The sequence below is a fragment of the Anser cygnoides genome, chromosome 4, assembly GCF_040182565.1.
Source record: "Anser cygnoides isolate HZ-2024a breed goose chromosome 4, Taihu_goose_T2T_genome, whole genome shotgun sequence".
Classification (NCBI taxonomy): Eukaryota; Metazoa; Chordata; class Aves; order Anseriformes; family Anatidae; genus Anser; species Anser cygnoides.
The window spans coordinates 53,578,913-53,600,904 of record NC_089876.1 but is presented as its reverse complement, the minus strand read 5'-3'; the positions used below and the strand labels follow the sequence as shown (position 1 = coordinate 53,600,904).

Below are 21,992 nucleotides of genomic sequence, written 5' to 3'. Positions count from 1 at the left end.
GGGAAGGAAAGCACCTCCACAGGTCCGCACACTCAACTGATAGACCGGCATTTCAGACACAGCATGAGTTTGAAGCTAGCTTTCCCTCTACCTCCCAGGGACCCTTACTAGTATTTCCTATGCACCAAAGGCATCAAACGTAGCCACCAGGGTGCACAGTCAGTTCAGAAAGCATGCCAAGCTTGCGGCATATGAGACGCAGAGAATATACCAGGTAAGTATATCTAACGCCGGCAGCAAGCGCAGGATCAGCCATTTCAAATCCTGGGCAAGACAGCCTGACCTGCTGCAGGGCCGTTCTCCTCTGGCCATCAGTATATGGTCAGAGAGCGGCTGTGCACCGTTGGTGCTGGAAAAGGCAGTTCCCCTTTACCGCTCAGCTCTCTTCCTCAGGGCTGCTACACGTTGGTTGCAAGAGTGGGAGGTGGGGAAGGAAGAAGTGGACAACACAGGGGAGCACTGAACTGAAGGGAAGTGCAGGCTAGCAGCACTGACCACTGCTTTTAACCACTGTGGTGGCGCAAGTCCTTGCTGCCTACCTGCTCCAGACCACGAAGAGCATTGCAGCCTACGTGGCTACATCTCCCTTCTGAGCTGCTCACAGAACAGCTACAGCGACTGGGAGGACAAGCGTGGGAGCCGCCTGAAGCATGGGAGATGGTGACCTCCCAGGAAGGGGCCCAGGGCAAGTAACTGGTGACTCTACTGTCGGTGGTGGGCTCACAGCAAGATGTGAAAGTGAATTTAAAATCCCAGCAGTGCTGCCTCTTCAACGGGTGTGTTGGTATCTGAATTCCTACAGCCATTTCCCAAAACATAGGCTTACTGCAAGGTGGTAGCCACTTGGAGATGGACTAAAGAAAAATGTGTGAATTTTCTAAACACAGAAATTCAACGTATATCTGACAAGCACACAGAGAGCAGCAGTGTGCTACCTGACTGAAAGGAGCTTCTGGGACTGGGGACTCAGTTTTTGAACTGTCCCAGTATTAGCTGGTAGATAAAAGCCACCCAGTTGTGTTCAGAACCAACGCTTACACATGGGAAGAAGAGAAGAAGGATAAAACAAAAGCAGAGCTAAGTGGGGCCAAGCCAGCATCAGTCACAGGTCAGTTGCAAGTAAGGTCCTGTGACCGAAACAGCTCCTCCCATCAATAAAATGTTTGGCTGGGCAAGCGAGAAGCAATCACGACCTGTTCCCTCGGCTGGCACCTGGCTCTGGCGAAACCTGACAACATCAGATGCTTCTTCCCCGCTGCGTACCAGTTCGCCCATCCTGGGTACCCTGGACAGCAGGAGGAAGGCTGCCAGCAGCCCTGGTCTTGCCAGTGCCTGCACCCGCCCCTGCTCTCCTTGCGGGCCAGGCGGTGGGGCCAGTGCCCGGGACCTTGGCACAACTCCCTGCGGTCAGCGTCCCCTTGCTTTCTGCCCCACCGTTGCTCTCCCCTTCACCTTTTCCTACGCGGGCTCGACACCTGCCCCGACGCGCCCCGCAGAGCCGCGGCCCTAACCCCACGCTCTCCCGGCAGCTCCGGCACCCGCTGTGTGCCCCCGCCGCTCCCTTCACCGCCCCGTGAAGCCACGGCGCGGGGCAGCCCCGGCTCCGTGCCCGCAGCCCCGGCCCGCAGCCTCCCGCCGCTTCGGCTCAGCCGACGGATGGCTCCGCGCCCCCCCCGGCCGCACCTAACGGGACCCCGCGCCTCGCCCCTCCGCCGAGGGATGCGCCGCCGGCCCCCGGCCGCCCCCCGCGGGCCCCGGGGCCGCCCCCCGGCCCGGCCCCGAGCATGCTCAGTGCCGCCCTGACCTACTTTCCCTGCCGGCGCCGGCGGTGCGGGGGGCAGCGCTGCGGCACGGCACGGCACGGCACGGCTCGGCTCGGCTCGGCTCGGCCCGGCCCCACGGACTGCGGCAGCGCCGCGCTCCGCCCGCCCCGGGCCCGGCATGGCGCTGCGCGGGGCGCGCTGAGGGGCGCGGCGGCGGCGGGCGCTGCCGCGGGGCGGCCGCCGCGCAGGTGAGCGGGCGGCGGTGGGGCGGCCGCTGGGCGCGGGGAGGCGCTGCCCGGAGCCCGCTGCCCGCTGCCCGGCGCCGGCTCGGCGGGCGCCGCTGGGCGTCTGCCCGCCCCGGGGAGCCCGGCACCGGCAGCTGGCGGTGGGTAGCTGCGGGGGTGCGCCGGGACGGGCAGCGGGGCTGCTGCTGGGCCCCGGGGCTCTGCCTGCCCCCGGAGCCCCGGCTGCGGGCTGGCTGCGGATGAAGGGTCGAGGTGTCCCCCCGGCAGCTTCTCGGGGCTGTCAGAGAGCGGCAGCTGCCCCGCTTTGCGCCGGCGCTCCGCACGGCCTCCTGCTGCTTGGCTGAAATTGCCCTGTCGTTTCACAGGACAGCCTCAGGAGGTAAGGGGCGATCGCAGAAGTGCCCCGAGGACTTAAACGGTCTTGAAGTTGGGGGCGGTCTGGCAGAGCTCGCCAGTGCTGCTGTTCCCTAACGGGCCCGGTTCGAGCAGCGCCGGGCGAGCGGGCTGAAGCGAGGAGAAAGCGGCACGGAGCGGGCACGCGTGCGGTGGGTGCGCTGCCTGCAGGGTTTCGTCCTCCCCGAGTTGGTGAGCCGGAGCGTCTCCTGCGGAGCTTCCTTGCTAACCCCGCTCGGAAGGAGAAGCACCGGCTGCAGGCAATGCCAAATGCAAAATGCGACCTCGTTTGGTACGTATTTGGCTGAAAAAAACCTGTAAAGTTAGCTCATGATGGGTAACGCAAGGGGGTTTAAAGGGGAAAATGCAGCATTTTAGTTGGTAAGAGCCAGTGCATTATGGAACAGTTTCTCTCTTCACTGCAGTAGGACAAAATACGGCAGGTCTCCTTTCAGCGGAGGCAATGTTTGCTTGGCAGGAATCTTTTGTCTGGCTCAGTGTGTACAGTTAGCAACAGCACCATTGGGTACCGGTGGCTGCTGTAGTAGGAATCCTTTTCTTTCTTTTTTCTTTCTTTTTTTTTTTTTTTTTGAAAGCCATCTAATTTAGACTGCAGTATATCAACATCAGTAGATTCTGAGTGCAGCTCACACAGCTTGAGTGCACATCACATATATACCATTTTTTTCTGAAGAATTCAGAGCTTTCAGATACTTAGACAAATCGCAGACCATCACCAAGAAAAAGCTTTCTTCCTACTTTGTTACAGAGATACGTGGTATTTGTCCAACACAGGCAAGTTTCCGTCGTGAAAGCTTATAGGTAGAATAGCTATGTTAACTGTCACCAGAAGACTGTAGCGTAAGACCTGGCTCCTCAATACACCACTGCCTGGACTTTTTTCATTCCTGCAATTCTGAGCTGCTGACTGGTCATGCAGATCAGTACCCTTGCAGACCTCTCTCTGTAGTCTTAATTTTGTTACTTAGTTCTGCTAAGTAAAGCAGTGGCATTTTCTAACCACATACAGAGCCATCTGAGAAACATCGCTTCCAAGACAGTGGATATGCTATTACCTCTCACCAGTTAGTATGATTAAAATTATTCATAACAGCATTTTAGAACATTTTTTTTTTTTTTTAATCTGTCAGGCAAGAAAGGTGTGAAGGGCAGACAAATCTTGTACCTTCTCCTGTAAGTTCCTCTATCAAGATAGAGGAATTCAAACAGATTTAGTGATTTTCATGTAGGTAACAAAAAAAAAAATGGTAGTGGACTGTGTTATTTCAGAGTAAAGTCACTACCATGAGTGGTGCCTGTTTATCAGAAATAGGGAACTCTGTACAGATGTGTAAATCTCGTATTTTGGAAGAGGGCCACAACAAATGGGGGAATTACATTAAGAACAGCCTATTTAGGTTTAACATTTAGTTGTCCTGCCACTCTGAGAGTTTCATAGCAACAAAAGATTTCTGCTGATATTTTCAAGTCATGCAGGAACAGGCGATGTACGCTGCATTGCAACCGCGCCATTGTGCGTGCAGTCCCCAGTCACACCTGTGTGACCATGCGGTGCCCACTCCTACCAGCACTACTGGGTTTTCTCCAGTATGTCTTGTCCATGGATAGTAGGTGCGTGATGCCAGTGGGCTGTGGTGTGCTATAGTATAACAGTTCACATGGTACAGTTTTCATTTCTAAGCATGTTTCTGAACAGTTATTTCAGCTTGATGTTGCTATGCTAGGTGTTCCATGCAGAATCTGTGATCAGCTTGTCAAAAGATGCTTAGGCAGTCATGCTACTTCAATATTAGTCACATTTTTCAGTCCAGAGTAGATAAAATGGCACAAAAGTCTGAATTGTAGACGTTCTTCAGTAAACTTGTGAGGAGTTCTACTTAAATTATTGCACCTAAATTATGGCCATATATAGATGTACTAGGAAAAGGCTGTATTGATCCCATTTGTATACAAGCAAGTTTCTGTGTGATGCAATGCAAACTCCTTTGAATCCTGTCTGCTGTCCCCTCCTGATTCTTGTGGAAGAAGTAGGCACATGCACTTTAACCTGAAATGATCCTTTTCTGCTGCAATCAGTCATGAATGGTTAGATTCCTTTAAATTCCCCCTCACAAGTTTAATCCTGTCCTAATCCCAGCACCCACGTGTAACCTCTTTGCGCAGTATCCCGGAAACCAATAAATGCGAAAAACAGTCATTAAAAACTGGTAATTATATGCATCTTGCGATTCTATGGGGACATAGATGAATTAGTCATACTTTACTCTGTGTTCTCCCAGGTTTTTTTTATTCTCTTTTATATTCCCACTTAAATGGGAGCCTTTTGTTAAAATACTGTTTCTAGTTAAACTATATGCAGCGAATTGAAAATATTCACTTATTCAAAGCACGTACAAAATTTAGAATTTAAAAAGTAGAAGTCTTTAGCTCTGCAAAGCCCTTCATATCTTTGTTTAAAGAAAACCTAATTTTTGTATCTTGCTTGAACATCTTACGTGTAGAACTTTTCATCTTCATTTGGAAAAAAGAAAACAATTAGATATGCCTGAAGGATGGTTAGCTTTGGCAAACAGCTCAAAAGAAGAGAAAGTGGAAGGAAATGAATTGGGCCCCATTCCACATTGCTGTGTTCCTTCCACTAAGAACAGATAAGCCATGCTGAGAACATATAAGATCTGTTGTATTTGCTGACTTCAGTGACTTAGGCTGTTTGCAGAATAATGCCTACAGAGTGCTGGTATAAATAGAAGATAAGAGGTGAGTAAAGAAAACGAAAGATACCTAGAACTTGGTGAGGCCAGGCCATGTGTGTGTGGAAGCGTGGGAGAGATTCTCTGCATGTTCTTTGTTACTTCTTTCTCAACAAAGGGGACTTTCAAGCTCTGAACCATCTGCATTTACTGCCAACAGTAAAACAGCAGCAGCTATGCTGAAAGCTTGCAAGGAGTTAAGCAAGTGTCTGTCTCTTAAAGCCATACAGATGTTTCTAGAATAATAGCTCTATACACAAAACTACATTTAGTGGCAATTGTCCAGCCTCCAAATAAATACAAATGCTAAATGAATCTAGATAATCTCCATGAAAGAAGAATTTATTTGGAACATTAAAAGTCCTGTAAAGAGTTTATACCTAGTCAAACATGAGCTGGGCCTTTAGAAGTCTCTCCACTCCTGACAGTGTTGAATCTGCTTTATGATTTGGGTAGCCCACAGCTCAGAAGAAGGACATTTCCACCACAGTACTTGTCTTGAATAAAAACAGCAAGCTTTTCCGCTAAATGTAAAATTTTACTTTGTTTTTATGGCAGTCATTAAAATACCTGCAAGAAAACACTCAAATTGCTCATGCCATATAATAGCGTGCATATGAACTACAACTTACTTAGTGAAAAGCATCCAAATTGCCTAAGCATTTTTTTTCAGTGTATTTCACAAAAAGTTGACTTGATATAGCAGAGGTGCTGAGATTACAGGAACTGCAACATCAGAAGGGAATTTTCCAGAGGTTTGGCATTCTTGAGGTACTTTTAAATAATCTTTCCAGTAATTACCTAACAATAGGCTTCATCTATTCATTTTTAGGTTAATGGATTAGGGTCTTTGAGCATTTGTTGGAGTGAGGAGAACAACCACCAGACCACTCAAAGACATGGTTAAATCAATGCTACCATTCAAGTTTTTAAAGCGAAGGGGGTTTTAAAGTCTCTAGGATTTCATACGCTGGCTAGTTTTGCAATATCAAGGCATGAGGTAGAACAAAGAGGAGCAGTACTGAGAAGAACTTGCAAGTAAAATACCTATTTGCAATTAGGCTTCTAAAACATTAATACGGTTGTAAAGGCAACATCTGGAGGGTGAAGAACTTCATTTTACCATTGCTGAATAGGATGGTGTGTGCTTCATTGCCTACCCAAAGAGTCTGGATATAGCATATAGGATATTTTTATCTATGTAGGGTAAGTTTGGTCACAAATACAGAATGTGGAATAACCTTTTTGCTTAGTACTTTCATGCTGCAATTTATCAATACGCTATTGAACCTTGAAACTGAAATACATGAATCTTTACAGTCATTAACTTTACTCCCCTACAGTGTTGGTTGTGTCTAGAACAAAATAACTTTGAAAGATATTCATTCTGAATTTTGCCCCACTTCTGCCGTTAGTGGTAGAATAAGCTTTGGCCCCTGATGTTTCCATTTTCTTTATTTATTTACCGTTTGTCACCTTGTAAAACAAATTCATAAATGTTTGCCTGGAATAGTTTACCAGTGTCTATGAAACATAAAATTAACTTAAGAGTCCAAAAAAGGAGTTCGAGTTGCCATACCAACAGCCATTCTTGTTCACTACCCAGAGCCGTACATTCAGAGGACAACGAATACACAGAAGAAAGATAAATCCCCACATACTGCACAGATTATAATAATCCAGGAACCTTTGCATGTAAATTATATATGGTCTCTCTTGAATCTCCATGAATTTCCTTATTTTACCTTGTGTGAAGAAATTTTTGTCTAGGTATATGTTAATAAAAGAACCTTCCTTCTCTTTCTTCCCACTGTCCCATCTTCCACCTCAGTTTCAAAATTGGTCTTGTTTTAGTATTATGAGAAACAGCAAATATGTATGCCTCGGCTGTCTTCTTTACGCCATTCAATTTTGTGTGTATTTTTAATAACATCTCTTCCTACTCATCTACCCTCTGAAGTCAGTAATCTAAAGGTTATCTTAGTCTGTCTTTGGCTTCTCTCAGCTTTATTCCATTTCAAGATTAGATTTAGCAGAACCAAGTGTTCTGTAGCACCAAGAGGCCTGACTTAACAGCAGATAATAACCCACGAACTTTAGAATCTGACTATTACATGTCGGGGAAAAAAAAAAGTAATACTGCCAATACCCCAAATAAATTATTAGTTATCTAACTTGGTGTTTCATTAGTTACTTAGGCTGGAAATAAGTCCTCTCTAAATGGTAAAGACACCATAGGTTATGTAAGTACAGTGGATAAGGGCAAGCACATTTTCTTCTAGGCTGTAGTCAACACTCTCAGCTTGTCTCCTCATTCTAAAATGACATTTAAAAGGATTATAAAGGGGATTGTGAAGGCAACTTTCCAGCATACCAAGGCAGCTGAATACAGCCAAAGAGACTCAAACACATACATAAGCTGGGAGCTGCTGCCCAGTTGGGAAGCACCAGCCTAGACGGGCAGAAGGAAGCTCTTCAACCTATGAACATTACCAATGTGCTACCTTTTTGACATAGCCAGAGAAGCAGAAAGGACTGTGGAGGACTGAAGTCCTCCCCAGAAGAATGAACAGAGTAGCTGTTTCAGAACCAAGCCTTAATATTTTATTGACTAGCAAATGAGTAGAGAAATAAGTCAGAACATTGCTGCTAGTTGTTAAATGAGTGATATTTCTCTTCACTTGCCTGTCTGGACCCTAACAGCTTAATCTTTTCATTCAGTGGTTCTCACTCTTAAGCCTATGGGCTGGCAGCCAACTTCTTAGCTTCTCTGTGCCGTTATTATGCCACACGGTTCATTCTTCTGCATTCCTGTTCCAGTAACACCTGTTAGCTTTTACTGTTGTCCACTTTGAAAAGGCATTGCCCGTGGCAACTAGGAGAGGGGATTGGTCTGAATAGGGAATGTAGTAAGTAGTTTTTAAATAATAAAGGATTAGCTTTAATTTTGTAGCATCGTCTTGGTAGTTATTTATAGACAAATGAGAATTAGAATGAAAATAATTTCATTTTCTTGATCGCTTACAAGTTAAGCAAGACACCATTGTGATGCTAAAGCTATCGGAATGTAATTTATGCATTGTACAATGAGCTGACTTCTGGTGCTTCACTTCTGAATTGAATAACCTCACAGTTAATAGGATTACACATTATTCCAAGTACAGGAACAGGCAAGTCTTACAGAACAAAGCAAGCCAGGAAAAGGTATACATCACTGACCTCCTTTTCTGTGCTTTTGTGCTCTGTCATCACGTCGTTCTGCACAAATGCAGTACTTACAAATGTAGCCCCTCACCCACAGTCCTTTTCCTCAGTGGCGGGAATACTGGGAAGTAAACTCATCTGCAACATGAAAAAATAAATGGTCGGTCAGAACATGTCTCTGAGTGATAAATGTTCCCAGCCAGTCTGAACTGCAAGTGTCTTCTCATCAGACCACTGATGGTTTTGGACAGAGATATTTTAACCTCAGGTTGGTCCATTTCACGGTTACGAGTAATGCCATCAGCCTGCAGCTCTGCTTGTTCTTGAGCCTATTCCCAGGGAACTTTTGTAGATAAAAACGCATAGATAGCACCATAGAGACAGCTATTCCATCACTTAGAAGAAAAACGTGTAATAGTTCCGGGAGCCCGGCACCGGCAGCTGGCGGTGGGTAGCTGCGGGGGTGCGCCGGGACGGGCAGCGGGGCTGCTGCTGGGCCCCGGGGCTCTGCCTGCCCCCGGAGCCCCGGCTGCGGGCTGGCTGCGGATGAAGGGTCGAGGTGTCCCCCCGGCAGCTTCTCGGGGCTGTCAGAGAGCGGCAGCTGCCCCGCTTTGCGCCGGCGCTCCGCACGGCCTCCTGCTGCTTGGCTGAAATTGCCCTGTCGTTTCACAGGACAGCCTCAGGAGGTAAGGGGCGATCGCAGAAGTGCCCCGAGGACTTAAACGGTCTTGAAGTTGGGGGCGGTCTGGCAGAGCTCGCCAGTGCTGCTGTTCCCTAACGGGCCCGGTTCGAGCAGCGCCGGGCAAGCGGGCTGAAGCGAGGAGAAAGCGGCACGGAGCGGGCACGCGTGCGGTGACAGAGTCCTGCCACTTAGAAGGAAAACCTGTCATAGTTCCCTCATGTGGCTTGTCTCGTGTATATTTCCTTGGAAGTTAATCCCATGAGCAGCACTGTTACTTTCAGATTTTCAGTTTACACCATGTGGGTTGGAGAAGAAAAAAACAAAACCACTTAACGTAAGGAACCCTGGCAACCATCTTTCAGTGGCAAATTTTGCTACAGATACAATATGCCAGGGGATGTTATCTGTGTATTAGATGTTGGAGGAGAATTTAGGGATTCTTCTGGTACCACCACAGGTAAGCCTGTCCCTCGCTACAGCTTTGTAGGTGGGAGAGGTAGCTCAGACAGCTAAGGGTGTTTCTTTTCCTTTTCATGCACCACAGTTTAAAAAAAGAAGAAAAAGGTAAGAGTATGTAACCACATTAACACTACTATAAACTTTTAGTTTTTCTAAGTCTTTTACATGTATCTTGTGTGTGTTTTGAGGATGGCAGAAAGGAATGCATCCATTCTTTCCATGACCATAAATTTTACTTTATATTAATCTCCCATTTGGGGGCAAAAATGCTCCCGGAGACTGAGTCTGTTCCTACAGAGCAAATACTTACAGTGCAGACATAAGTGTCTTGTGTCCTGTGTTATCCTCAGACTTGAGGAGTTACTGCAGCAGTCTTCGTCTAGTCAACCTAGCTGTGCTCTCTGACTTAGGGGCAGGTTAAAAGGTTACCACTTTGGCTGCCTTCATCAGGTTTATCATGGGCCACAGTTAATTAACGTCTGTCATGGCCAGGATCCAGCATGGTAGCACTGTGCCCACATCTCTTGTATCCTGGATTCTCTCATGTCTTTGCCAGAAGTGGGCTGACATCACTAGCAGCCCTGTTTCAGTCTCCTTACCCTCTCCATTTAGTTGTGTGATTGAATCATAACCCATTGCATCACTTAGGTTTAACAAAGCAGCTGACTCCCACACTTGTTTTCCTTAATATCCTTAGGCTGCTGTTGTGCCTAAGGCAAAGCAGTAGGACAGAAACTCTCAGGAAATCTCCCTTCACACCAGAGTCCATTGTGAGCATGTTTTCTACTTTTCCAGTTGTCTCTCTCCCCCTCCTTCTTCCTGCTCTCCTACCCTGATTACAGCTGTTGTGGTCCTGCACAACAGATAAACAGATAAGCAGAGGGTCTGGGATGTGCAGCTCCCTGAGCGGCCACCCTTTAACTTTCTCTTGCTACGTAGGGCTGAGAAAACCTTTTTTTTTTTCTTCCATTTTTTTTTTTCCTGCAGTAACAGTGCCTAGGATATGCATGCCAAAGAGAAGATTCCCTATCACTTCTTAGTTGCCCTGGGAACATTTGTTTAAACTGGCAGCTTAAAACACTTCTTCAGAGACATCTCTCCCTGACTCTTCAGACATACCCAAGAGCCCTTCCCTGGATGGCATGTGAAAGCAGCAGCCACCATTTCCAAACATCCTGCTTTAAGTCTCCTGCCTGGTTATTGCTCATTCCAGCCATCAAACTGTATTTATTTCAAGCAGAAATGCATCCGCGGACATTTTAAGTGCTTTCTTAACATTCTGCATTCCAGGAACATACATGGGAAAGTACATTCCCAAGAGTGACACGAGTAGGCACGAATCTCCCACAGTAGACGTAAATTATTCGGCTCTATTTCTTCAATTTTACTGCAGCTATTTATGATACACTTCTGTGGTGCCAGAATGAGGGAGCTGCTGTTATTTTCAGACAAGCGATTGGCCCTTTGGCTATGTAAACCAGTCAGATTTGTTACTGCTACACAGAAGTTCGACTTTCATACGCTCCATATTAAGCACAGGTGAACATACAGAACAGGCAGGCATGCCTCACGTCGTTACTGCCATCACATTCTGCAAAATATCCATCCATAGTATCCCTACACTGCAGGGATTCAGTGGGCCACCAACCGAACCAAGCTTCCCAGTACACCAGGGGTCCTTCCTCACGTGGTTTCTGTTCACCTGCTGAGGTGATCTTTTATTTCTTTCTGGAATTCAGATTCCTCTCCATGCTAAACAATGTGTTTGATTGCTACAGATTTTTCTGCCATCAAAAAATACGGTAGGCTCAAATACAATAATTACTGGCTGCAGCCAGTAATTAGCAATACAAAGCTTGATGAATGTATGTTGTTCTTTTGCCCTTCCCATTGTCTTAATCCAGCCAGTCTTTGTTCCTGCTCCCTTGCCAGGAAGTGTGACGTGTCTTTTGGCTTTTCTGTATGGCGCAATGCAGATCTATAACGCTGTACAAAAACATTTTATAGACTGAATATGTGTAGCCATAAAGAATGGCTGTCTCCAAGGTTAATGGAGTAGTAGAAATGAGATGTAAATAGTTACTGAAGTGAACAGGCAGAATCGAAGATTTTTTTGCAAAGTGCAGATTTACACAGGCTGTACCTATAGAGGGCTTCTGAAACACAGCCTCTACACAGTTTGCATAATTGGAAATGGATTTCTGAAGTCAATGTTTATATAGCTTTTTGTGACAAATGTGATTTGCATATTAATTTTAAAGTTAAAAAATTAGTCTGGCTCTTCAAGGCAAATATTTCCATATTGAGTATTTAGAAAAAATGAGGAAAAGGGAGAGCAAGCTTGGAATTGTGACAGACATCCATACCATGCATGCAGCTTACCTAAAAATACATAGTTTGTCGTTTCCAGTAATGATTCATCCTACAACACAGAGGAAACTAATTTGCTCTTTTAATAACAGTTGTATGAAATCAAGTTCAGTGCCTTACAGAGAACAGAGGATGGAGAAGAAAACAGCCTAACTCAAATATTACCGGTGAAAGACAGTAACGTTTTCTTTCCTTCTTGAATGAAGGAGAAAAGGAAGGGGATTATTTGTTTGTTTTTATTTTAGTGTTTCCCATATATCTGGAACTGTCTAACCTTGTCAGCAGTAATTTTTCTATTCTAAGGTAGATGAGATACTTTGGTGTCACCTAGGTCTTTAATAAAACTCAAACCTTTTGCAGGTGAAATGTTCAGTTGGGGTAAGATTGTTGGATACTTACTGTGTCCTATATTAGATTCCAGGTACATTTCTCTAACTAATAATTTTCATGAAGTTTGTATTATTTACCTTACAAAAACATGAGTTAGATATTCTGATGTGATTTAAACATAATTTGTGACCCTTAGACTCTGAGTGAAATTTTCGATGGTGTTCATTTTGAGGCCAGCATTGTGCTATCAGTCAGTAGTGAATGCCAGTTGTGTTCACTGGGAGCGTAACGTGGCCGATAGAGAGCACATTTGTAAACCCCTGTCCTCTGTCTACAAACTGAAATCACTGTTTAAGAAAGAGCCCATTGTAGATGATTGGTTGAGGAAAAATATTGTAGTGAGAGTGTGCAAAAACTGTAAAGGCAAAACACTTAATGCCACATAAGGAATGAAAAAGACCCAATTTCATTTGTACCTCGAAGCAACCTTGCCCATCATTATGTCACTAGCAAGCTCCAAAACCTTTCCTGGAGTAATTCTTTCTTATGTCATTCCACAGTTCATCTGCAGTTCACCATGCACATGACAGAGCTGCAGCACTGAATTGGTAGTGACAGCTTTGATGTGCTGTACCTTTGTTTTTCCTGTTGATTTTGCAAATGTTAAAAAAAAATAAGAGAGAGAAATCTATAGAACTTTTGGAATAAAACTGTAGCTGCTGCTGTAGCTAAATTGCTCCTAAGTGTCTAGGTGATAAAAGCCTTCTCCCACGCCTGCCACTCTGAACAACACTATTGTCAGGAAAAAGTATGCATCTTTTTCCAGTAAGAAAAAGGACTGTGATAACATTAGCATTTAGACAAGACAGTGAGCTGATGATTGTGAAATGCATTAATGGATGTGTCACTATTTTAAAAGAGCACGTCTAATGGATTGTTTATACATGCCATCTCATTGTACTTATTAATTTATTTTATAGGATATTTTAAACATGAAATTGCATGGATCAAAGTAAAACTCTCCTGTGACCTCCTCACCTCAAGGGCCTGCATTCAACAGCACCGACTCTAGTTTCCTGCCAGTTGCATGTACCACCGGAGGAAAATGAACATACTAAGCAGCCGCCACTTTCTGTACTTTCTGCCCACCACTCACCTTGTCATCTTACTAGCAGCTCTGACGACTGCTGAGGATGTGACTAATAGCACTTTCAACCGCACTGACATGAACACGGGATCTGTGCCTGTGGTCATCTCCCGCATCGACCATATTATAGTCAAGGAGGGGAGTAGTGCCTTGATTGACTGCAATGTCCAAGGTAGTCCTAGTCCGCATTACAGATGGTACAACTCCAATGGCCAGCTGCTCCAAGAAGAAGAGAATAAAGGTAAGATTTTATTATTCTCAGTAATGTAGCCTGTCCTGAGACACTTCTGATTTCAGCAAGGTAACTAAAAACCTTAATTTAATGGCCTGACAATGGTGTTTGCCTGCGGGAAAATATATGAAAGCACACTGGGATCATGGCAACTATAAATGTGTTGTGCACACCTGGGAAGAAAACAACAATGTTTTTGTGATGTGTTATGTATAGTAAAACATACCAACAAGCTGAAGTGCTTAAGGTGTGGGCAAGTTTCTTTTCATTGGAAGACTTCAGGTTTGATCTTATTTCCCATTCTTTCCTCTTTGTTTTCTTTGGCACCAAAGAACACAGAAAAGCTATTATCCAACTCAAGGAAGGATTCTCTTGACATGGGAATAGTTCATTGCCGTGATTTTAACACAGCTAACTCCCTGCTAGCCCTCTTGTCTTTATGCATAGTGCCATGGGAGTGTGAGAAACAGGAGATGCCCTGAATGACCAAGAGAAAAATCTATATAGGAGCAGCAGTCTACAGGGACAAGCCAAGTCTGAGCCATCCTGGCTGCAATAAGACTCTTCAGGTGTATTTGTCAGAGACCTTCATTTCACATGAGCATGTTTTCCTTAAAGGAAGGTTTGATGAATAATCCTAGTTATACTTCTAGGGAATATTTTCTGGGAAGGAAAGGTATTTTGCTCATGTAATCCTTCCGTACTGACTGCTTTGTTCACAGCAGGATGGAATAAACTCAGTAATTCGTGCGAATGCAGGACAGCTTGTATAATAGCTGGGCTGAGGGAGAACTTTGTTATGATGGAGTAACGACTGAGCCAGATGTATGTGCTTCAACAGTGTGTCTGTAAACTGCTTAACAGGTGTATTTTACCATTCTCTGTAAAGCTGGGGAAAAGAACTACTTGAGCTAGTTAAGCAGACTTTCAGATATAATTTTTCTGGTCATGGCAACATACTGTGACTAGAGCTCCAGAGTGTTTTACTAGAGTTTACCACCGGAAGTTTTCCCATTTAGTTAGGCATCTAACTTTAGGTCTTTGTGTAGTTGACTGAGAGAGGTAGCTACTAACACAAACATTCAGGTAGGTAAGCAAAAACTTTGAACAAATCAGTAAAAATTACATATGTGGCATTAAGACAATATAACTTTAACCTAGACTTTCAACACTGCACTCCTCCTTTAAGAAATTGATGCTTTTCCTTTAAGAAATGTTTCCTAGCACAAGACGTTCCTCTACTATGTATGTGGTTAGGCTGAAAAAGGTGTTGAATTGTTATAACAAAACTAGCAATGATACCTTTTCTAATCATTGTTTTCTCATTAGGCTTACACTATCTGCCAGGATCCATTGGCACAAAACCAGTACTTGAGTCACAGTTCAATGCTATTATGTCATTTATAAGAGCTGGAGCCAGGGTACATCAGCAAGGCATCTTGTCATTTTACAGTGAATAAAGACCTACTTTGCCAACGCTGCAATTCCAAGAAATGTTTAGCAGCCAATACTGTGTATCTTATCATAGAGCTGGAGAAGGAAGTATCATCCACTATAAGACAGTTTCCCTCAAAATTTGCCTAACTTTAACTGATTGGAGTGATTTGTGTGTGTGTGAAGGTCTGCTTTAGACTAATTTTTTTGTTTATTCTATGCTTTTTAATTTCAGGCAAAGTGATTCAGCTGTTTTCAAGAACTAAGCTAGGGCAAATGTACTGTTTTGGCTAAGTTATAAATTCTAGTAAGCTTGACACCACTAAATGAGGATTATCAAAAGATATAATTACATATATGGACTGAAGTAGGGATCTTGGGGGAGTATTTTCTATATAGGCTTTTACTGGAGATAATGTAAAAAACAATTTGGACAAGCCATGTTTAGTTAGAAAAACTTTCAAACTGGCAAAAGCCCATAACTGCTCTGAATTAAAGGCTTTTTTAGACTTATTTTGAGTCTCAAAGTTGCCCACAGATTCTTCCATGAAAGACATAAGGTAAGAAACAGAACAATCTTCTTAACAACAAAAGAATTTCCACAAAAAGGATAAAATAAATGTAGAAGCAAGACATATACCAACCTGTGGCAGGACTGCAATCTTGGCCTTGTGATTTAAATCCACTGCACTGGGTTTTTGTGGTGTTTTACGCCTCTAATCACAGATTCAATGTCTTTGGTCAGCTGCCTCAACAGACTTAAATTGCAGCAGGTTAGGTTTAAGGAAATACATCTTTCATACAGCAAACAAAATTTCAGGTAAACACCTGAAATCCCTTGGTGTGGAAGATTATTGAAAATCCATCATTGACTTCACAGATACCTCTCAGGAATGGCTTCGGATTGTGTTAGGAAGCAGCTGACTGCCTCTGAGCAGCAGTATTTATTAGATGATCTTGTTCACTTACATCAGCCTATGCTGTTGTTATACAGGGAAATCTTCTGTATGGTATCTCCCTGTGTGAAATATTCAGAAGGCACAGAGGCACTCATACACTTTTCTGCTGTTCCATCCACTGTATGAACTTACAGGGGTGGGTTTCCATGAGGCAAAGAATCGATACCAGCTTTTCACATTGGAGTTGAACTGCGTTTTTTTCCAGCAAAGTTGCAATTTAATAAATTGTATCACACACAATAAAGCAAAAAAACTATACATCCCCAGCTCTTAAATGGTAGCAACATTTGAATAAAGATGAAGCTTATCCCTGGAAGCGTTCAAGGCCAGGTTGGATGGGGCTTTGGGCAGCCTGGTCTAGTGGAACGTGTTGGTTTGGAACTAGGTGTTCTTTAAGGTCCCTTCCAACCCAAGCCGTTCTATGATTCTATGATTCTGTGATATTCAAAGTTGATGTCAATGATTTGACAGTAACCTTAGCTAGGATCTCAGGGAGAGAAAACTCTTTGAGATGGTAAATTCATTGTCTTCTTGTCAACATTATTTCCCTCCTCTAAAATCTGAGGCCAGTTTGACAAAGCTGATGTTTAAGACTATGTTGATCATGCGAACAAAATATTCTAACTAAGTTATTCTGTCTCTTCTCCAGCAGGAAAATGGTGGTTTCTTGACAATGGGCTACTAAACATTACCAGCGTGTCTTTTGAAGACAGAGGTAAATACACATGTGTCGCATCTAATACGTATGGCAGTGTTAACAATACTGTGACACTGAGGGTTGTCTATACTTCCGGAGATATGGGAATCTATTATATGATTGTCTGCCTCGTAGCTTTTACCATTGTTATGATATTGAACATTACCCAGTTATGTATGATGAGCAGTCACCTGAAGAAAACAGAGAAAGCAATCAATGAATTCTTCAGAACGGAAGGAGCAGAGAAACTCCAGAAAGCCTTTGAGATTGCAAAGCGTATCCCAATTATCACTTCAGCCAAAACGCTCGAGCTCGCCAAAGTAACACAGTTCAAGACCATGGAATTTGCTCGCTACATCGAAGAGCTTGCTCGCAGCGTACCTTTGCCACCTCTCATCATGAACTGCAGGACTATAATGGAAGAAATTATGGAGGTTGTCGGTCTGGAGGAGCAAGGACAGAATTTTGTACGGCAGACAGCAGAAGGCCAGGAAACCACAGAAACAGATGAGCTGTATATGATCCCGAATGCTTTGAAGCGGAGTGACTCTCCCACAGCTGACTCTGACGCATCGTCACTGCACGAGCCACCTCAACAGATTGCAATAAAAGTGTCGGTTCACCCGTTGTCCAAAAAGGACTGCATGGATGGTCAGTCACAAGAAAGCATGCAGCTGGACACCAAGGAAGAAGGCACTCCTCAAACACCAGCACTTCCTGTGGAGCCTCCTCCTGAGCCTTCTGCTGAACTCAGTTCTGATGACACAGCATTGGCAAATGACAAAAGTACATGTGTTATATATGAAAGCCATGTAGGATAGTTACTCCTGAATCTATGCATAGCAGGGAAATCAGGTGGAGCTCTTTTAAAAATGCATATTGTACTTGCCGCTAAGCCTTACCTGGAGACTATCATAGCAAAAGCATGTATGTGGATTATCTGGCACTTTCTTCTCAATTTGACTTTAGTTTACCATGATGTATGGCAGAATAATTGCTAATACATTAATATTAATTGCTCTTTGGGGTTAGGAGTATTTCCAAGAAACATTTACCTCAGCATTTTCTAGGTCAGAGTCACCTGTAAGTGGCTTCTTGAAGTCACTGGTAGTATCTGATGTAGGACACTTGAACTTGCTAAACACAAAACTGGTTTTCATTTTCCTCCTTCATTCTCATTATTTCCATCTATTGCATTTTTGCAAATATTGTCTTGTGAATTTGAATTATTGCCCAAGAGGCAGCACTCCAATAGCCAAATAAAATCCTAATAGATCCCATTTACAAAGCCTGTTTGCTGAGCTGCATTGTGATTTAGAGGGCTATTAAGGAAAGTTAAAATGTTTCCATTTCATTTGAGACCAGGCTGCTTAGGCACAAAGGGAAATAGTTTCCTCTTTTCCATGGAATGAAGATGCCAACAAGTATTTTTTTCACATCAAGAAACAACTTTGAGGTGTATTTTACAGATAGGAAAGCCCTTCAGCATCTTACAGAATGCTGTAGTCACAGCTCTGCAGGGTGTTTTTGCATGTATTTGACCATCTCTGACTTTGCCAGAAGTTTATATGGAAAACAGTTGCAAATCTGCCAGATGTCTTGTTTTGTAGTAATTTGGTAGGAGTAAGTTTGTGCAGCCCTACTAGAAGACATGCAGGTGCGTTAGCAGCAATCCTGCAAACTCCAGGGAACAGCTGATGACGAGGGTGAAATGGCAGAAGACCATTTTACTGGGATTCTCATTTTTTTTTGCAGATTCATATTCTGAGGGGCAAGCCTAAATTCATCTGTAAGCATAAGTCTGGGAATGTTTTATCCAAATTAAAAAAACATCAAACAAAAAAGTGTGCTGTAAAATTACAATGATGATCACACAAACTGCTTACAGTGTTATAATTCCTTTTGTATTTTAAGAACCTCCTACATATGTAGGATGTTCACTACTTGAGAACACGTGACTCTATCCCAGTAAAGCTTTAATGATTATGGCAATTGTGGCATTAAAAAGGATCGACATTTATGCCAGAAAACGCGAGGAGTGGAAGGAAAGTGCTGATTTCTATTGCAGACAGACAATAAAAAGGACCTTTTCTGGAGTGAGTCTGAAAAGAAAGCACTTCCAAGAGGAGCCCTTGTAGGCTTAATAGCATATTAATTATCTGACACACATTTAATTTGGAACTAATGAACAATCACCTGATAGTTTTTAAGAAAGCCTGTATTGTAAGTAGAGATACTCAAATCTGGAATCGAGTATACTGAAGAAAAAGAAGTCAGTTAAGTCTATGTGGAGATGATGCATGGATGGCTCTCCGAATGTTTTATTGAAGTAGTCACATCTACATGTGTCCTTCAGAGGTAATCAGCTATATTAACTGCACAGGTCATTAAGACAACGCAAAGGCAATGTTGCAGCTATCTGTAAAAACCACTGAGGTTTTTTGTGGACTTCTTCACATTAAAGAGCAGAGCTTCAACAGCAGTGTAGTACAGGAACACCCTGTGACTTCCCTTTGTATACTTATTAAAAAATACTTGTTTAATAAAGGTCTTCAGATATTGCAATTGAACTTGTGAAAATGACAGCATTTAGTTGCCTAACATTTGTGCTTACCACTGTGGCAGGCATCTATACAAAACGCATTTGCACATACCCAAAAGGAAACATGCAGGGGCAAAGTCCCTTTAGGAATGTGGCTGGAAATACTTTAGAAGCAATATAAATGTAGAACACAGGGTAGAGCACCATGAGGAACCTCACTTCTGACCAGTGCGATTGAAAACACTTCTGATGCAAACTTAATTCCTTGTCTGAGTCCAAAGTACATTTCTGTTCAGTGTTCACATCAGTTTTTCTTCAAGTCCCTTAATTTGCTTCTAGTATGAAAAAAGAATGAGGGCAGAAACAAAAGCAGGAACTTGCATTGAATTGCTTTTATTCACCTTAATCTCCTGAAAAGATGCATCTTGTTTTTTCTACCTGCTCAGCACTTACAAACAATGTAATTCATTTTGAAGTTATCTGCTTGGTGCCCAACTAAGACTGCTCAGATGAGCAAGGATGTTCTGTTTCAAAGCATAAAAATAACTTTAAAATTGCACTTCAGTAACAAAAAAGGTTCAATATTAGCTTATTGTATTAAAGTACAGTATTTAATTTTAATACTATTTTAATTATAAATTTTTTACAGTGCGGATCAGACCTCTTCACATATTCATATGGTGATTGGGTACCAGGCAGGTCTGACCCTGACTGCTGCCCAACCTGTTTATTATTTATTTATTGAGCAATATGGAAGAGCAAACAATCCCCATGGTTTTCTTTACTGTCCCTGTGCAAACTTCCTTGAAGATACAGATTATATTTTTTTCCAAAGGTTGCCCACAAAGACTGTGTATTTAAATACAAGCACACTTTGCAAACTGTTTATAAACAACAGTTATTTGGATTAGAGGCATGTAATAGGTACAGTGCTGAATTTCCGCTGTTGCAAGGTCAAAAGGAACTTCTTTGACTTTGCTGGAGCCGGAGTCACTCAGAGCTGAGAGGCCACAGGTAGGACTGGCCTAGCCAGTAAAGCCTTTGGACATTTAGCTTGGTGGTATTACCAGAATAAAAACAACAGCACTGTATCTAAAGAAAATACAGATTGTAATGGTTCTGTTTTATGTATTCGTTCTCTTTTCATGTGTCTTTATGCATCTGTTATATAACACCTGAAAGAATAAAGCTTTTTACATGCTTTCAGGTACTTTCTTCTGTGGGAGCTATGTGGGCAAAGATCCAAACCTTCTTTCCTCTTTCAGATTTTCTGGCTGTGCTATCATAAAGTAAGCAACTTTGTTTTGCAGTATTTCCAAGGGAATGGCTATTTTATGTTGCAAGGACACTATTAACAAATATAAAATCCATGATGGTTCTAAGGAAACATTAGCATTTGCATTGTTACGTATTTTCATGCGCCTTAAGCACTTCAGGGACATTAAGCAATCTGTTCTCATATTTGGTCTATGCACACCTTTTGTTATATTGTTTTATTTATCACATCACCAAGCAGCAATTGTTTGTAAAACACTCAGCATCTGGAAAATCCTGTCCAAGTGAGTTTGTGTTCTAAAAGCATAAAGAACACCAGGTCGGGTTTAGAAAGGAAAAGAGATTTACAGGATATATTTACACCATTTAAAATACTTTTCCGGAATTTTATGAAACATGACTAGATTTCTGCAGCACAAGAAGTCAGTGTTGGATTTGATTTCTGACATTCATTATTCTTTTTGCACTAAATGTAAGACTGTATTAATCAGACCGCTTGAACGTAGTTCTCACTGTCTACTGACTCATTTTCTTTCTGAGCAGCATTTGTTTACTGCTGACCCTCTTCTGTTGTCTGATTTGAGTATGCTTGTGATTAAATCTCTACCCTTCATTTTTTTACAATTGTCATTTAAAATTTTTTTTTAAAGTACAGATCAGCATTTTTGTGCAGGTTTATTGGTATTAGGTGAGGCATAGCAGTTTGCTCCTGTGCTTAAGAATTACTGTGTAATCATAAGTCTTGCAGAATGGCGCATACAGGCAGATGTTGATTTTTTTTAAATCAGTGCCTGTTTTATTCTAATGTACATACCGTGTCAGTTCCTCTATTTGCAGTTACCTTTTGACAAAAGTACTGTAACATAATCAGGGCTTTCTGACCTTCCGTTTGATTCAGAGCAACTAATTCTGAAAAGTGCTAAGTGTTGAATTTTAAAAGTTCTCATGGAGTATCTTGGCAGCACGCTGTTTTAAGAGTTGGCCTCTTAAGTAAGCCATACTTCGTGGGACAACTGAAGGCTTTGTAGATGCAAAGGAAATGCATTTTTAACCTACAATGTTTTATCTTTTAACTCTGCGCTTTGGAAAGGTAATCTAACTTTGAAAAACATATTCAGAACACGTTTTTCTTCAGTGGTTTCAGTTGAGTAAATGGTGATGAAAAACTTCCACAATTTATCTACAAATGTATATCAAAAATAGTGAAGGGGGCATAAAAATAGCATACATATGGCCAGAGCCATATGATATTTTATTGTCTCAGTGTGGGACCGTGTCTGTAACTGGGGTAGCTTGATACACTGTGGCTTTTTTTTTTTTTTTTAATATAGATCGGCACCCCTTCAGGCTGCACCCGCCTTCAGCATGCTGAAGGACTCCCAACAACTTTCTCAGAGCATTTTCCAGGAAGGCAGGGTACCACCAATCACTTGGTCCCCGTGAGCTGGTGGATCGTGCCTATGCTCCTGAACACTGTGAAACAGGCTCC

The 21,992-nt window shown here is 42.9% G+C and overlaps 1 protein-coding gene and 1 pseudogene across 7 annotated transcripts; one reads left to right on the top strand and one right to left on the bottom strand.

The window, feature by feature from the left end:
- The first annotated feature begins 1,836 nt into the window (after positions 1-1,836).
- Positions 1,837-20,438, top strand: MFAP3L (microfibril associated protein 3 like). 7 transcript variants are annotated; one of them, XM_066996760.1, is made up of 4 exons: positions 1,837-2,011; positions 2,374-2,693; positions 13,198-13,605; positions 16,639-20,438. In XM_066996760.1, exons 3-4 carry the CDS (start codon positions 13,305-13,307, stop codon positions 17,505-17,507), a joined length of 1,170 nt encoding a protein of 389 aa, XP_066852861.1. In that variant the 5' UTR covers positions 1,837-2,011; positions 2,374-2,693; positions 13,198-13,304; the 3' UTR covers positions 17,508-20,438. The 7 variants fall into 7 exon arrangements, with proteins under 7 accessions (XP_066852861.1, XP_066852862.1, XP_047932113.1 ...); XM_066996764.1 differs by lacking the exons at positions 1,837-2,011; positions 2,374-2,693 and adding an exon at positions 8,648-9,062 and having other exon boundaries at positions 16,642-16,704; positions 16,822-20,438; XM_066996763.1 differs by lacking the exons at positions 1,837-2,011; positions 2,374-2,693 and adding an exon at positions 8,652-9,062 and having other exon boundaries at positions 16,639-16,704; positions 16,822-20,438.
- The window catches only part of LOC106032369 (tubulin alpha chain-like), a 62,034-nt pseudogene continuing 45,538 nt past the window's right edge, over positions 5,497-21,992 (bottom strand).